Raw genomic sequence first — 18,553 nt, 5'->3', positions numbered from 1 at the left:
CCGTTGGACGAGCACTGTTGACGATGATGCTAGAACAGCGGGTGTTAGGGACGATTGAAGAGCCGCAGCCCAAAACCGAGAAACATGGAGACGGCATCCTGGCACGGATACGATTAATGGTTTGTCGCCGAAAAAGCCAAGCAAGTAAGCCCACAGCATTAACCCCGTAAATGTCCTGTACTCTAATAACCAGCGCACTGTAGTCCAAAAGGGCGAAAAGTGGAACTATTTTCCTAGTGTCTTTTGTTTTCATTTTATCATTTTATCATCACGAGTCAAAAGCGATAACTTTGTAAGGAAAGGTCCTAGAGATTTGCAATCTTTTGCAAAAACGTGTATTTTGAGTCGTTCAATAATCTCCTAGAACCATATATTCCTGTAAAATGCAACCAACATAAGCTAAGTATGAAAAACTAATTTTTAAATAATTTTCAAGGAAAATGCTCAATAGCTCTGCACTCGATAGAGATAGAAATGTCTTTTCTTTAGCAAAGTTGTTTGCCTTTATATTTTCCATAAGTTTGCCCAAGAAACCGTGTGTCTATCTACTAATACAAAAAAATGGACCTGTATCGAGTCTTTAGCGAACACGCAACACATAAAACGTATGCTTGCTGTGCTCTCATTTGGGTGGTTGGGGACAAGTGGGACCTATATCGGTTTATAGTACTCAGCTCAAGCTTTAAGATCAAGCACTGATTTCATAAATCCACCTGCCCCATTTTACCCATAGGCTCGTGAATCTACGGAAATTTAAAGCTTGGATGTATAACATGGAAAGTAAAAGTCCCAGAGATTTGCGGTCTTCTGCAAAAACGTGTGTTTTGAGAGCTTCGATAATTGCTTAAAACATTGTATTCTTGTAAAATGCAACTAACAAAAGCTAAGAATGAAAAACTAATTTATAAAGAAATTTCAAAGAATATGCCCTATAGTTCAACACTCGATAAAACTAGAAATTTTATTTCTTCAGCAAAGTTGCTTGTTTTTACAATATTTACAACTTTGCCGAAGAAGCTATCTCTATATTTCCTAACACAAAAAAGTTATTTTTTTATTTTGATTACTTACTATAGCAATGACTAACTTTTGACAGTTTAAGATTAAGGGGGATATTCATATGAACAAAAGTGCTGAAGACCATAAATGATAAAATGAAAACAAAACATACTAGAAAAAAGTTCCACTTTTCACCCTTTTGGACCACTGTGCAGCGGCGAAGTCGGTCGACAAAGATGCGTCAAGTCTTCATGGGTATAAACGTCCTTAAGAACTTGATCCTTCTTTATCGACAGACTTCGCAGCCGGTTATCAGCGTACAAAAATAATTCTAAATATTTGTATTTAACTTAATCATGCAAAAAAAAAATACAAATAAATATTTTTGTTTTTTAATCCATCTTATTACCGTAAAAATTGTGATTTCGGTAAGTAAAACGGTAATTTTTACTTCATATTCAATACGGTCTAGCAATAAAGGGCCGACCTGGACCGATGCGATCTCAATTAATTTCGGTGGCCAATATATTACTAAATATCCATACAAAATTTCATGTGCTGCTTTTGAGCAGTTTTTACGTTATTGACATTTGAAAAACCCGAATTAATCCACCTAGCGGTGTGACCTAGCCTTTCTACTGCCGCAATAATTATTTTTCAATTTTTCAGGAACATCTATAAGGCTTATACAAATTTGAAAAAAAGTTTATGTCCTGGTCTCAAAATATTGTTGAAGGGGGGGGGGCAAGAAAAAAATAATAACATTAAACCTTCAATAACCAAACAAAAGAGAAGAAACTAGCGTTTATTTTTCCATATTATTAAAATTTTAATACAAATATTTTGTACAGTACTTAAATTTTAGTTCAACCCTTTCAAACTTCAAAATTTTTCGACCCAAGCACATAAAGTAAGCATCCTGGTAGAGATGAAGCAGTTTGATAATAGTGGAGTGCCACAGGATCACCTTAGAGAGCCACAAACGTATAACTTGACCTTCATTTTGTTTTGAACCTCCGTGCCACTCGGTTAGTTACCTTGCTTTTTTAATAATCGAAATCCGTGTTACTTGTCAGAACTCGGTAACCACGACATAGTATAGTAATCTAACCATAGTGTGAAAATGGCAGTTTAGGTCCCTGCCATTTTATTACTTGGAACACTTATGCTGTGCTATCGGCATGTTTTAAGAAAACAAATCTCTGAAGCTATTCACGTTTCTTGGTCAACCTTTTAGTCATGAATATCAGGCCTCTCCTGTGTATATTAAGGATGCACACCTTTTCGAAAATTTCAAGTTTCGAACAGTTCGGTGACATCCTGCATGCTGCATGCATCCAATGAATAGTAAAAACTGTGTCGTTGAGTTTTACGTCCCCTACCTCCAAAATTAGGGTAGTTACTTGGACATTACGGAGTAAAACGACCAATTTTGAGCCCCGAAATCCCGAAAAATTGTGTTTCTATTTTTATCTTATCTAGTACCTTTGAGAGAAAAAAAATAATCCCACTGCAAAAGCGGTACCAAATTTCACTAATATATTGTTTAATTGATTGTTGCCTCCATCAAATTTTTTAAAACAAGGTAAATTAAAATGGAATCAAGCCGAAAGTCTGATTGCAAGCACTCCAATTTTCGACGTCGGGAACTTAAAGATAAGGCACAATAGTTGCCTGTGACTTGCAGCAGAATCAGAAAGCTTAGTTGGTGAAAGAAAGCTGATCGAGACTAACGAGATAACTATAAATTTGCACATATTGGATAATTTAGAGATGTAAACTCATTGAACTGTGAAAAAATCCGCTTGTCACTAAAAAATTCTACAGACTAATATGACACTTTATTTTTTTGCCCCTTCACATTTCGAAAATTTTCAAAGGGGGGGGGTGACATAAACTTTTTTTCAAATTTGTATAAGCCTAATTAACTAAATTATATTTTTAAATATCCGTTCCTTATTTTTTAAAATCCTTATCCAAAAAAGTTAATATCTGAATTTGGAAAAATAACTGAGTAGAGCATTAGATATGAAAAACGAAAAAGAGAAATTGGACTTTTTCTTAGTTGGCGCTCTTTCAGTTAATTATTTTTGCACGAAAATCAAAACTTGAGCTTCTTTTAAATAAACTTTAATGAAAAAATAGTCATTAGCTTGATCGGCCATATGATCGATATATTTTTCGGCGCTTGTTATTTTTGCTGGTATGAGTGGACCCATATTTATTTATTTGTTAAAACATGATACATAACATACGATATTATCTTTTAAAGTGTCACTAGCGAAAACAAATCGTACAGAATTATTAGTAATCTTTCTTCCTCTTTTTCATATAAAATTTCTAAGCTCTAGCATCTATTGATTGGAAAAGCATCTATTGATACGCAAAATTTGTTTGAAATTGGTATAAATTTATTTGGGAAAATCAACTCATTAGTATTTTTAATACTATACACCACTATACCTATATGATTAAATTAAATACTTTTCTTCGCTTTTTGCTTTGCTCGTCCGATTGCGAGTTACAGCAAGTAAAGAAAATGACAATTGAAATGTTTCTCACTCTTCTTGTATTTCTATGCAAATTTTAATATTGCAAATCGCGTATACATACATACACACATACACGCATACATACATACATACATACATTGAATACAATCGACCCTTAATTAATTTATTTCGATTTTATACATTTTAACGGTTTAATATACGGCGCTGAAGCGTTAAAGTTTGAATAACTTTTGAATCAATCGACCGATTTTCGGTAACTTGGTTTCGTTTTATAGATCTCAACAGTAACTTTCAAATGATAATAAATTGTAGGATGTTTCCTATTGAATTAATGTTTATATGCAACAAAAAGCAGTTTTAAATACATTTTTTTCACATTTCTTTATGTAACTTTCAAACCACAAGCCCATTCGTCATGAAATCTTGAAGTTAAGGTTTTAAAAGACTCCCCTTTCATATGCAATCAATTTTATTCAAATCGGTTGAGGGACCTATGAGATAATGAAGTCCCATATTTTTCATATTTTTATACATACCTTTTGAACTAAAAGTCCGATCAGTATGAAATTAAATAGCGAACAATGGGACACCTAGGCCTTTCATTTGACACTAAGATCATTAAAATCGGTCCAGCCATCTCCGAGAAATGTTGGTTCAATCAAAAGCGTTCCACACACACACACACACACACATACACACACACACACACACACACACACACACACACATACACACACACACACACACACACACACACACACACACACACACACACACACACACACACACACACACACACACACACACACACACACACACACACACACACACACACACACACACACACACACACACACACACACACACACACACACACACACACACACACACACACACACACACACACACACACACACACACACACACACACACACACACACACACACACACACACACACACACACACACACACACACACACACACACACACACACACACACACACACACACACACAGAAAATGCTCAGTTTTCGAAACTGAGTCGAATGGTATATGACATTCGTTCCACTAGGCTTTCTTTCGATTTTCGGTTTTTCGAGTGATTCCTATACCTTTATACTATATTTTCATATAGTAGAAAGGCAAAAAGCATATTTTTTTAGAAAAACTGTCTGTAGCTTTAGAACCGCAGGAGATAGCAACCTGATTTCTTCAAATAAAATGTGCGTTTTCAATGGATGTGAAAGTGCTCAGAAGGCATGATTTGTGAGAAATGAACACGAAAGGAGATATTAAGGAAAAACGGATTTTTTAGGTCCACCCCGACCAAAAAACTTTAAATTACCCCGGTCCATCAACCATAATAGATAGGGCTTTTATTTCTTCAGCAAAGTTACTCAAAATTTAATGTTCTTTAACTTTGCAGAACATTTTATTTAGCTAACTTCAACCATAAAAAAGTTTATATTTTGCACACGCCTACTATGATGATCACCCTAATGCCATATACAGCAAAAAATGCGGAAGTTGAAGTAACAAATTTTCTCCGAAGATACTTTCTACCTAGGACTGACGGTTTAAGCGTAATTACTTTTGTCCACCTAGATTTGGGTTTCATCCCACGGTGCGCCCTCTTGAAGTTTTAAAGAGCTGATTTCTCATATAAAGTAAATAAAAATCTTCAATGACTCCGGGAACCCCTAGGGAAGTCAATAACGCTATGTAATAAAATCATGTCCGGAATTGGGCATTGTGGCTCTTGGGACTCAATTTGGCTTACTATTTTAAAAGTTTTAGTGTGATTTAAGGTGTCACGCGATAAGCTTTTGTTCATGGACAAAACTGAACACTTGTCTGGGTGTTCCCGGAAGTCCCCGGTACTTGTCCAGATATAACCAACGTGGTGCTAGGTAGTTGATCTGACTTCAATTGATCTAGTTTTAAATTCTGAAGTAATTTGAGGTGTCGCATAATAATTTAATAATAGTAATAATGGCAATTTGACGTGAAATTGGACTTTACTCTGGACCAATTTGGATTTCAAATTGAACTAATGCTAAACATTAAATTGAACCTAAAAATCAAATTCGACGTCAAATCACACTGAAAATTGAACTTGCTTGGAGAAGGAGCTTAAAATTGGATGTGAAATTAACATAAAATTGATCATAAAATTAGACTTCATTTTGAACTAATTTGGACTTAAAACTTTTTTTCAAATTGAACTGTAAATTGGACTTCAATTAAGCAAAACCTTGGGTATAAACGTATTTAAGACTTTATCGATAGACTTCGCAGCCGGTTATTAGATAAAAGGAAAATTACGATGCTGGTGCAACGACCCTACTTATTCTAGCAGCACTGCCCAGTCGAAATTCAAACTGGCTTCTTAGACCAGCATTGTTGAAATTGGATTTAGAATTAAACTTGGAATTGGATTTATTTATTCGTTTAACATTGGCATGAAAATGAACTTAAACTTGAATTAATTCAAATTAGCTGCTTTATTTTAAATTGAACTAGAAGTTGCACCCAAAATTGAGATTGGTCTAGGTATGCCGTGTCCCAAGCAACAATGTGAGTTTTATTGTACTCTATGGTGGTCTTCAAGACCAGTTTGGTCTTAAATGCCAGTATAAAAGTGTAATAAAACCCAAATTGTTACTTGGGGTATGTTTATATGTTTGTATGTAAGTTCCATCATAACTCCAGAACGCCTTGACCGATTTCCAGCAAACTTGGCACATATATTCCTTGATATAAGGGAATATATATGATATAAGAGAATATATATGATATAAGGGGGGGGGGGGGCGAGGCCATAACTTCGAAATGCCTGGACGGTTCTTCATCAAACTTGGCACACATGTTCCTTGACAGTAGGGAATCAGTATTGGCAAGTTGACAAAAGAGGGAATCTCTAACAAGGGGAGGAGAAATTTAAATAAGTAAAAGGGGTTGCAATTAAACCGATTGCAGTTGTTCAACTGACTTTGAGAAAAGTGCGGGACTCCACCGAGGAGGAATATACGATAAATAAACCTATGTTTCGCTTCCTTTATAGCGATTTTCATTGAGCAAACCGATGCATAATTAGCTACGTGACAGAAGAGGAAGCTGACTGGGAAGGAACCGACATGTAGGAGGACGAGGAACGTGAGTATGAATGTATGTTGCGCCATAGCTCCCGAACTTCTGGACTGTTCTTCATCAAACGTCGTTTGTCAAACACATGTTTTTTGGCATAAAAGAAACAGCGCCGGGGGTTGACAAAAGAGAGAGACGGTCCCTTACAAGGGAAGAGAAAGGTTCAAATGGGTAAAGAGGTGCGCTTCTCTTGCATTTGGAACGATAGCAGTTGTACAAGTTGTTTTACTTCTGAAAGAGGGAATAGGATAACCATTAAAAAGGGAGAGGTTCAAAAACGCAAAAAAGGCTTTGTGTCGATTTATAAGGATTACCGAAAAGAAGATAGATTTACAAGTGGTTGAGGGACAACGTGAGAGAAACTGACAAAGGGAGTAGACATATTCAAATGAGAAAAAGGGTTTTGTTTCTTGCATTATGAGAGTTTTCGTTACAGATGTACCAGTGACTGAGTGACAAAAGGGCCCCGAGTGAGAACGGGCCATCAGCTAGTCATCTATACAAAGTCATAAAATATTTTTTTCGAAATTATACAGAAAGGTCGTTATGCCAAATTTGTTTCTGTCAAATTGTCCCTTATGTTAATGCCCATATTTTTATGGCAAACCATGTTATGACAAACTGCATTATACCAAATGATTTTCTGTTAGATGGGTGGCCCAAGTGCCCATTGTATTTTGACCGAGTGACGATTAGGTCAACTGTGTATTCATGAGATAGCGAAGTTTTGTAAATTATACCCACCTTAAGCCTATCGTCTATTATGCTTACCGTGCATTATGCCTAACAAGCACAGTACTAATAAAAAATTTAATAAGCATGTCGCTCGCTTAATAGCGATTATAGCAAAAAGAAATGCAGGGTAGGTTATACAGCAAACACTGGTGCGATATCACAATAAATCAATAATACTGTTTCACATAGGAAAAAAAGATCTGGACCACCAGCGAGCTGAGAATTTAAAAAACTTTCTACAGTAACTAGAACACCATAATTATCAGCTAAAAACTCCCAACGAAAACAAAACTACAGATCAGATTTTCACAGTTTGAAACACTTTCCGAAATACAACGTGCCAACACACCACACTTGCGTCGATTCCAAGGTAGTAGGTTCGTAATGAAGTAGGTTGAGATCAATTTAGAATAAATTGTCTTTCAAATCACGTACAGTATTGAAACCAGCTGATGGACTATCTCGTTGCACGTCCTTTAAGGAAGCGATCCGAAGGGCTTGAATACCTTTCGTTTAGGTTCCTCAATTAGCTTCTGGTCGCGTAGGTACAAATAAAAAAGAAATTAACAAACAGATGCCTGCTGGATGCATGACATTATTTCATGAAGGATCAAAACACGCTCTGCAATTGCCTCGTATTCATCTTTAGCGTTAATTGCTTGCATTGTTCATGTAAGCGGCTTGCTACGGTTTTTGGTCATAAAACCAAATCATTAGTTGTGAGTTAATTAATTCCTGCGGCTATCGCAGGCGGCTGTGTAGCCGCAAAGTGATGATTTTTTTATTGACAGCTTCCTAGATGTGTTGAATCGTTCCCCGTAGGTAGTACCTATTATTGATACTTGAAGGTGGTTTGGTGTTAATAGACGGTCATCGGTAATTCTGTGGTTTTGAGCCATGGTCACCTGTTGCCCGTTCACCATTGAAAGAAAAAATAAGCTGCTAATGTAAAACAAGCCATCAGAACAAGCAATATTCATTTTGTAACAGTCAAATGACTTGCACTTTCAAATTGACATTCTTTCAATATTTTTATTTAGAGTTTTGAGTTCTCTAGAACAGAACTAAAAGGAATTGTCAGTACATAAAAATGTAGTTCTAATTCGTGTTAAATTCTAATTATATAAGTTTTGAACAACTTTACAGAACAATCTGTAATGTGCTGGAGATTCTGCTGATGCTGCGTTACTAAACAATTGACTCTAATAAATGACAGATGGAACAAAATACCTTTCATAATCATGTTCTAACAATCCATCCCACAATATCATACACTCCAAATGGGCAAACTTCTAGCAATAATCATTCAGTCCGGCAAATAAACATCGTCCCTCATCTCGGTGCGTATTTTTATCACCAAACCTTCTGTCAAGTTCGTTCCATTTGACGGCAAAATTATCCTTAAACTTTATCGTCTCCAGCTTGTCCTTTGCAATACTATGGAATCTGGAATCTAGTGGAAGCGGGATGATTCATTCACCGCAACAGCACATGTTCCGTTCCTAAAAATCCCGGTGTAGCCCACTGGTCGACTCGAAACCTATCTTATTTTGTCTTCATGCGGTTTGTGTTGGTGCCGTATTTGTCCGACACACGTCCCAAAACTGTTGTTTCCCCGACTTTAGGTTGTGTAAAATTGGTCAAAATCGAAACAATTACTGAAGGAGCCTAAGTCTCACCGTTTAACTTGCGAAAGTTGTTCAGGCTTCGGTAGAATATTACCCACCGTGCATGCGGCCCGGTATCTGAAAAACAACTTCGACTATCAACAACAAACACATCGCCAACGAATAACGAGCATCTATTAATAAAAAACTGTCCCACGGTAGAAAAAGATAGAGGAAAATTTACCACGGTCCAACGACGTAAGAAAATCGAAAAACAGCCGTGCCGAGGGATGGGAGTTTTCTGCAAATGTTTTCTTGTCTAGTTTTCTCACATTTCGCACCGCGTCTCGGTGGCCAGTTTATAATTTGCCGAAGGTTATCCGGCCGTGACGTTATTTCGTGTGGCCGCAGGCCAAATTAACTCGTCGTTCACTGACCACAGTAATAACTCTTTCTTCGATCGCACGCACATCTAGCTGCCAACAGGTTGATTTATGGTGTACTAACGATGGTTCCAATCAAAATACGGACCAATCAATCACCGTCATCCGGCTCGAAAGCCGATAGATTTTTGGATCCGATTCCAGGGAGCAAAAAAAAAACGCCCTCGCAAAGTAAACTCTAAACCGTCCGTCCGTTCACTGGTTGGCACTCGAAAACAAGACAAAGGAACCGACTACCGCGTACGCATCGAGTCGCGCTTCTCACCAGACTGAGTCCGAATCCCTCCTGACTGAGCTAAGCTGAGATGGTTTATGGAAATCCGCACAAACGTACGTCTGCTGCCATACTCTCCACTCGATTGCACTCAGTCAGAATTATTAGTAGTAGACAGTACAGTAGAAATCCGCCCGCCACGGCTAACTGCCGACTAACCTCTCTTACTATCACACTCTGTCGAGCTGCTCACGAGTATATCCTCACACATCGAAAATGGTTCTTAAAACATAGGGTAAATCTATCGGCACTCAGCCAGGGAAATGGTACGTGCAAATGGGCCCTACACCGGAGTACGGCCAGGCAGTGAGCGTGCTATTTTGTTTCGTTTTCCGTTCACAGGTGAATGCAATAAATTTGATGGATTACTCTAAGGATGCGAAACAAAAGCGCTTCGATAGAAAAATTTCCATCGTTATCGCGCCGTGCATACGCGGTGGGAAATGTCGAGTAAAACGGATACCGACGAACGATTTATAGAATTTTACAAAATCACTCTAAATTTTGTAATTTTTAAAACGAGATTCATTGAACGAGTAGCAAGTCATTTGCGTTATTCTTCACAAGAAACTTGAATATTTGCAGAATTTGCATATTTCACCTGTAGGAACAGAAAAGGTAGCTATCAACCTTGCTAAAGACAGTTTATCGAACAAACAACTCGATAGACGGTGAGATACGTTACGTTTCGTTGTATACTGTCTTACACTACATTTCAATGCACGGCACGGCACACGATTCGCACTGACTGTCAAATAATTGCCATTGTATTCTTGCTAATGGGGTACGGAGTAAGAGTATGGATTGAAATTTGACGATTGTAGATTATGAATATATTTTTAGAATGCTCGCAATCGCAAGGCATAAAAGAACGAGAAACTAAATACAATACATTTTGTTAATCTGTAAAGAAGAGCAATCTCTTTTCAAATGTGATGACCGGTTTAGTTAATGAAACGTTAATTACAAACATAAATGGATGATCCTTTAATGTTCCGAGGCACCACATTCCTGCTTCCATTGTAGGTATGTTACAACATGACGAGGGGCGTGCATATTTACGCATTCAAAAAAGTTCGTATACTGCATCAGCCCCCATAAAGTAACTTAAAATGTTAGACTGATTTTCTTTTTCAGCCACTCATGCAAAAAGTGGGAGGTAGGTATAGGAAAAAGTTTTGCCCCAATTTTTTGCGTTTCCACAATGGAACCACAGAGCAGCAGCGGTGTGCGATGGTGAAACCACTTGATTACATTTAGAATTATTACCCTCGTTAAGGTACCGGAAAGCATAAGCATAAGCAGTGAAAATACGGGAGAAAAAGTTGTATCTATTGAGTGGTATTGGGGGAGATAGGGATTCGACTTGCGGTTCAGTCATAGCTCATAGGAAACGGGGAAGGATGCGAAAAACTTACGTTTTCTCGATTATTGTTCGCCCCCACTGGGAGCGCCGTATTAAGATTTATGATAGGCAGCTGAGCATCCTTATCATGCATTTGAAGATGGAATCAACAGCACGGGATGTTTCGGGATTTGTTTTAATTTTGACGATTTTTATACAGCGTTTGAAACTTTTTATAAATAAATGGAAGTGAAATATTCGATCAACTTTAATAAATTGACAAAATTCTATGATTCTGCTTAGTCGATGTGAAGTCGTGGTGCCTAATGAAAGTACTATCGATGTAGTTTTTTTTTCGACTAAGCGCTTTTCTTACGTTCCAGGTCAGTTTTGTGCTTTGAAGCAATCTGACATTTTTGTGTGTTTTACGACTGGCTATTAAGTATTCATGGTTCAATGCAATTAGCTACCGCCGATAACATTTCTCACTGATGACATGGAAGGTTTTCCAATTTGTTATGAAAATGATATTATGGTTCCAAAAAGTATATAAATCCGTACTTATTATAGTATTAAAGCATTTATGGCATACAGTTTAAAAATAGCTTTGGTTTCTAACGTAAACAAACCGCGTGAGAGTTTATTTCTCTGTTAGCATGGCAGAGAATAAGTCTCCGGTAGTTTGTTTATATTTACAGATAGTACCAAATAGGTCCCAGTTAAGCCGCAATTATTTTTTCCGGACTTTGGAGAATCCAAGCAAGCGATTGCTATGTACAGAGGTTATGTTTTTTCGCGTCCGTTGTTCCAATAAAATAAATTTTGCATTAAAAAGGTGGTCAAACTATGAACTTTCGGTGTCGTGTCGACTAAACGAATTATTCAGCAAACAAACCTAAGCGGAGTTGATTGTGGAGGTTTTTACTTGAAGGATACAACCGTCAAAGGTACCTTGTCCGACGTTCCGATGGAAGATCGTGGCCAGTATTCGAAACGATGCATCCGTTTTTAGCTGGTTGATCTGAACCACTGTAAGCTCTGCCAAAAAGATTTGGGTTGCCAGCTGAGCTGATTTTTTTCAACTAACTAGAAGCATATACCTTTCAAATAGATTGAAGAGCTGTTGGTAGCTATCATGAATTTGTTTTTTAATTTTTGGAAAAAAAAGTGTCTCATTGTAGACGACTCTCCCCTAAAGATTGTATGGCGTTAAACGTTTTTCACAATAAAATTGCGTTTTCTCGGTCGTTACATCAACTATGAAACCATGAGCAGTATAGACGTTGGTGAAAAGACACGCACTACGGACCTAGTTTTGCTTCATTTTGCTGCTTTTCCCACTTTACGTTTTGTCCTGCCTTAAGAATATTATAAATCACCCATCTTTCATATTTTCTTCTGCCATTTCCTACTTGTTTTGGAAAGATTATTGCTATAAAAAGTATGAAACGATCAACGAAATCAGGAACCGGATCGTGTCAACTTTTGTTGTGTGCCACGCGTTGGAAACAGTATTTCGATGTGCTACAAATCGGTGAAAACATGGAGCCGTCGAAAGGAACAGGATTCAGATTGAGCCTCCATCTGGTTCATCAACTTTGGATAAAGTGAAGAAAGCAATGAGAGAGTTGAAAACGGTGAAGCCGCCAGAAAAACTAGTCATACTGCTATACTTATGAAACTTGGCTGCGGGTGCCTTCGACTGCATTACAGCAATAATCGAGGGATAAGCCTGCTCAACGCGACATACATAATTCACTCCCGCATCTTGTTCTATAGAACTGGAGGTGTTACAGGAAACCAATGTGGTTTTCGAATAGGACGCATCACAACGCACAGTGGTCCAAACAGCAAAATACGTGATCGTTTGATATAGCGCCGAAACGTGAAGTTTTTCGTTTTTCGTGTCTTTAGTAACATTTCTTGGTATAACAAGCCCCTTCTTGTGAGAGAAATCTTTGGGTGATTAATTCCCTTAAAAGTGAGATACGAAATTTATTTTCTCGTATATTCGAGATACAGGTTTAGTACTTTCGACAAAGTTGTAGTAAATATCAATACAAACAACTTTGTCAAAGACACCATACTTGTACCTCTTTATGGAAATTGTCTATGAAGTGTTATTCATGAACAGACCCTTCAAGACAGTTTTTAAACCCTGAGTTATTCTGGTCAACTTTTACGTGTTCATAGTGTTCTAGAAAGTTGTTTATTTTGCTAAAATCAACGTTTTTGTAGAACATTATTATACGTGATTTTCTGAAGTTTCGGAGATATTGAGCATTTTTGATGAATAATAGTACTACTTTGAGCTTAAATATTTCCCAAAGTGGCAAATGGTGGCAGATCAAACAACTCGTACTTAAAAGTACAACAAAAAGATGTGTTGCTTATTTTATTTTTTGTTTGAGTAAAGTTAATTGTTAACTACTTGTCAATTCGTGTTTTCTTATTAAATAGACTAAAAAGTCATTCCGAGAAAATTCGGTCTTCTTGACTGTTGTTGAAATTCGGTCATTTGGATTTCGGCCATTCGTGATTCGACCATTTGTGTTTCGGCCATTTGGTACCAGCCCATTATGAGTGGGATCTTTTGAAAAGACACCAATCGAAGGTATTGAACAAAATAGACTTAAGTTAGTTGTTTGGAAGCTTTTCTGTTATTAATTGCGTCAAATAATTTTGAGTCTACATTCATTTTTGACTCAAAAATAGACGAAAAAATTACTGGTAACTCAACTTGTTAGAAAGAGATTGTCAACATAAACAAAATGGCGTTTATTGCATCCGCAGTACATTTTAATTGTTCGATAAACATGACTGTGAAGGATTTTTAGAACAACTATAACTTTTGAGGATACAAACAGATACAGTCAATTGACAATATGTATATTGATTTTATGTGCAACGTAAGAACACTAAATAACGCGAATACTAGACACAACACTTATGGTTCTTACAAAAACATAAATACCTTATCCGCTAACCGGTTTCGGGTATGATGCTACCCATCATCAGAGCGGTGGTCGACTGGATACAAAGTAGTAATTTGCTGTTTACTACAGTTTCAACTTCGTCAGTTGAAAGAGCGGTGAGGTGATGAGAGCGTCATCCTCATTCATCAGGGGACGGTCCTCCGTACAGATGTACATCGACTCCCACGCAGTCAAATGAGAAGACTTTCTCACGTTTTTGAGCAGCTTTGCGTTTCCCCAATTAATATTATGTTTGGAGCAGATTGAGTGCATGGCTACACTGGAGTCGTTGGGCCGTTCGTTCTCCACTGCCTTTCTATGTTCCTTTAGACGAGTTTTGAATTTTCTCCGCGTTTGCCCGATGTACACCGCTGGGCAATCCTGGCACGGAATTTCATAAATTCCTGAGCGCTCGTCGGGCGGAACCTTGTCCTTTTGATTATTCAAAAGTTCCTGTAAGGTATTGCCGCTTTTGTGGACCACATGGAAACCATGCCGCTTAAGTAACTTTCTAATATGGTTTGTTACTTTCGGGTAAAACGGCACGCTGATTCTTTGTACTTCTTCTCTTTCAGGCTGTAGTGTAGTGGTATCATGGCGCTGTTTTTTGCGGAGATGTTTGCGGATTATTTTATCCACAAACTTTTTGTCGTACCCGTTTAATTCAGCAGCTTTCTGGATCCTTTCCCTTTCCGCTGCAAAATCTTCCTGCTCCATGGGGATGTTGACTAGACGATGCGCCATAGAATGAAAAGCTGCTTGTTTTTGGGCCCCGAAGTGATTCGAGTCCGTAGTAATGTAACGGTCGGTAGACGTTGGTTTTCGAAAAATGCTGAACTTCAGGGTATTGTCTTCTTTCCTGGTAATCAGCAGGTCCAAAAACGGTAGTTTTCCCTCTACTTCCTGTTCCACCGTAAAATTGATCTTTTCGTGCTGTGAGTTCAGCCAATTCAGTATTTGTGGCACGTAGCGTTCCTTCACTATGGCGTAAATGTCGTCTACGTATCGCTTCCATACGCGTGGGAAAAGTTTTTCACTTTGTAGCTTTTCCTCAAAGTCGCTCATAAACAATTCCGCCAAAAGGGGCGATATTTTACTACCCATGCTGAGGCCATGGATTTGCTTGTAGTATTTACCTCTGAATACAAAATAATTTTGATTCATGCATTGCTTTGCGACAGAAACATAGGCCTCTATATGATTGTGCGGTGCCCGGCTGCGCTCCAAATGGTATCGAAGACTTTGTAAAGCATCTGGTACTGGCACGCTTGGGAATAGGGAGCTGACATCAAACGACACCAAAATTTCTCCCCTTTTTACTTCAACATTCTCTAGTTGACTCGTGAATTCTATTGAATTTTTCACGCTCTTACCGTGTAAAACCGGGTATTTCTTCATTTCTTCGACTAGCCATGCTGCCATTTTTTCTGTTGGTGTACAAATATTCGAAGAAATTGGTCGCATAGCTAGTGGGTTTTTGTGTAATTTAGGTAAACAGTACAGTGAAGCTACTCTCGGGTTTGGCACTAGGAACTTGCGATTTAAATTATCTTCTCCCATCAAGCGGGTCACTTCTTGACGTGTACAATTGGCTTCATCAATCATACTATTGAGGGGATCTTTTGGTTTACCGTTTTTAAATTTGCACTCTTCATACGGGCCTGAATTAATCATATCAAGAACGCGCGCATCGTAATTCTCCCTGTCCATGATCACTACGGCATTCCCTTTATCCGCACGAGCATACACTACATCGCGAGATTTTAATTTTTTTTAGCCTATATGGCCGATTGTGTACAAAGAAAAGAATCCTGCTGTTACATATTCAGTTTCTTACCCGTTGCCAAAGAAGAGGCCTAAAGCCCAAGTTTATTTCCATAAAACCTGGGGTCATGAGTGAATCTAGTGTAAAAGCCATCAAAAGTGCCGAAAAAATCTGGTTAAAAGAAGAAATTAAGTGCAAACACAAAGAGCTGTCGGTTGTGGAAGAGCAGCTTTACTCATTACATCTGCAATTGTTGCAGCAAGTGGATTATCATTCCACCGCTGAGTGTGTCGCGCGTAGGTGTGTGGAAGAAAACCAAAATTGCTGGCAGCGAGAGCTGTGTAAGGTTCACCGAAACCTTACTAACCGTGTGCAACAGATGAAGCAAAAGCATCACAAAAAATTGCTCTCGCTTGCGCAATCCCAGTGTAAACCTGTAAAAACAAAAGGGTCTCCCCAACCAATCGATAATTTCGTAGTAAATTTGTCGTCCACTGAGTTTACACAAGCAGAGCTCGACCTGCTTAATAAAGGGTTGAAGTTTGCCCTCCCCCCACGGCACGCCCCCCTTGCTGAAATTGTGAATAATATTGAAAGTGCAATCCAATTTAAAGATATATCGTCAAAATCAGCTGCGCGTCACGATATAAAAAGTGCCCTTCTACACATAGAACCACGGAATAACAAACAGCCGTCCCGTTTTGACGACTGGTGCTCAGTTAGAAAATTAAAATCTCGCGATGTAGTGTATGCTCGTGCGGATAAAGGGAATGCCGTAGTGATCATGGACAGGGAGAATTACGATGCGCGCGTTCTTGATATGATTAATTCAGGCCCGTATGAAGAGTGCAAATTTAAAAACGGTAAACCAAAAGATCCCCTCAATAGTATGATTGATGAAGCCAATTGTACACGTCAAGAAGTGACCCGCTTGATGGGAGAAGATAATTTAAATCGCAAGTTCCTAGTGCCAAACCCGAGAGTAGCTTCACTGTACTGTTTACCTAAATTACACAAAAACCCACTAGCTATGCGACCAATTTCTTCGAATATTTGTACACCAACAGAAAAAATGGCAGCATGGCTAGTCGAAGAAATGAAGAAATACCCGGTTTTACACGGTAAGAGCGTGAAAAATTCAATAGAATTCACGAGTCAACTAGAGAATGTTGAAGTAAAAAGGGGAGAAATTTTGGTGTCGTTTGATGTCAGCTCCCTATTCCCAAGCGTGCCAGTACCAGATGCTTTACAAAGTCTTCGATACCATTTGGAGCGCAGCCGGGCACCGCACAATCATATAGAGGCCTATGTTTCTGTCGCAAAGCAATGCATGAATCAAAATTATTTTGTATTCAGAGGTAAATACTACAAGCAAATCCATGGCCTCAGCATGGGTAGTAAAATATCGCCCCTTTTGGCGGAATTGTTTATGAGCGACTTTGAGGAAAAGCTACAAAGTGAAAAACTTTTCCCACGCGTATGGAAGCGATACGTAGACGACATTTACGCCATAGTGAAGGAACGCTACGTGCCACAAATACTGAATTGGCTGAACTCACAGCACGAAAAGATCAATTTTACGGTGGAACAGGAAGTAGAGGGAAAACTACCGTTTTTGGACCTGCTGATTACCAGGAAAGAAGACAATACCCTGAAGTTCAGCATTTTTCGAAAACCAACGTCTACCGACCGTTACATTACTACGGACTCGAATCACTTCGGGGCCCAAAAACAAGCAGCTTTTCATTCTATGGCGCATCGTCTAGTCAACATCCCCATGGAGCAGGAAGATTTTGCAGCGGAAAGGGAAAGGATCCAGAAAGCTGCTGAATTAAACGGGTACGACAAAAAGTTTGTGGATAAAATAATCCGCAAACATCTCCGCAAAAAACAGCGCCATGATACCACTACACTACAGCCTGAAAGAGAAGAAGTACAAAGAATCAGCCTGCCGTTTTACCCGAAAGTAACAAACCATATTAGAAAGTTACTTAAGCGGCATGGTTTCCATGTGGTCCACAAAAGCGGCAATACCTTACAGGAACTTTTGAATAATCAAAAGGACAAGGTTCCGCCCGACGAGCGCTCAGGAATTTATGAAATTCCGTGCCAGGATTGCCCAGCGGTGTACATCGGGCAAACGCGGAGAAAATTCAAAACTCGTCTAAAGGAACATAGAAAGGCAGTGGAGAACGAACGGCCCAACGACTCCAGTGTAGCCATGCACTCAATCTGCTCCAAACATAATATTAATTGGGGAAACGCAAAGCTGCTCAAAAACGTGAGAAAGTCTTCTCATTTGACTGCGTGGGAGTCGATGTACATCTGTACGGAGGACCGTCCCCTGATGAATGAGGATGACGCTCTCATCACCTCACCGCTCTTTCAACTGACGAAGTTGAAACTGTAGTAAACAGCAAATTACTACTTTGTATCCAGTCGACCACCGCTCTGATGATGGGTAGCATCATACCCGAAACCGGTTAGCGGATAAGGTATTTATGTTTTTGTAAGAACCATAAGTGTTGTGTCTAGTATTCGCGTTAGTCAATTGACATTTGATTTTAAAGGTTTTTTGTTGTACTTTTAAGTAGAAGTTGTTTGGTCTGCCACCATTTGCCACCTTGGGAAATATTTAAGCTCAAAGTAGTACTATTTTTCACCAAAAATGCTCAAAATCTCCGAAACTGCAGAAAATCACTTATAGTAATGTTCTACAAAAACGTTGATTTTAGCAAGATAAACAACTT

The 18,553-nt window shown here is 38.5% G+C and overlaps 2 protein-coding genes across 2 annotated transcripts; one reads left to right on the top strand and one right to left on the bottom strand.

Moving 5' to 3' along the window:
• Positions 1–14,122: 14,122 nt before the first annotated feature.
• On the bottom strand, positions 14,123–15,142 carry LOC128741055 (uncharacterized). The gene has a single exon (XM_053836632.1). The coding sequence runs from the start codon at positions 15,140–15,142 to the stop codon at positions 14,123–14,125; it is 1,020 nt and encodes a 339-aa protein (XP_053692607.1).
• A 788-nt stretch (positions 15,143–15,930) lies between these two features.
• On the top strand, positions 15,931–18,213 carry LOC128741054 (uncharacterized). Its single transcript, XM_053836630.1, has one exon. It carries the CDS (start codon positions 15,931–15,933, stop codon positions 18,211–18,213), a length of 2,283 nt encoding a protein of 760 aa, XP_053692605.1.
• The last annotated feature ends 340 nt before the right edge of the window (positions 18,214–18,553 follow it).

Source organism: Sabethes cyaneus, chromosome 3, assembly GCF_943734655.1.
Source record: "Sabethes cyaneus chromosome 3, idSabCyanKW18_F2, whole genome shotgun sequence".
Classification (NCBI taxonomy): Eukaryota; Metazoa; Arthropoda; class Insecta; order Diptera; family Culicidae; genus Sabethes; species Sabethes cyaneus.
Note: the sequence above shows the minus strand (reverse complement) of the source record. Positions and strands in the feature narration are given on the sequence as shown.

What these genes read in the sequence shown, in the direction of transcription:
- LOC128741055 (XM_053836632.1), bottom strand. Translation starts at nt 15,142, where the DNA reads ATGGGTAGTAAAATATCGCCCCTTTTGGCGGAATTGTTTATGAGCGAC.
- LOC128741054 (XM_053836630.1), top strand. Translation starts at nt 15,931, where the DNA reads ATGAGTGAATCTAGTGTAAAAGCCATCAAAAGTGCCGAAAAAATCTGG.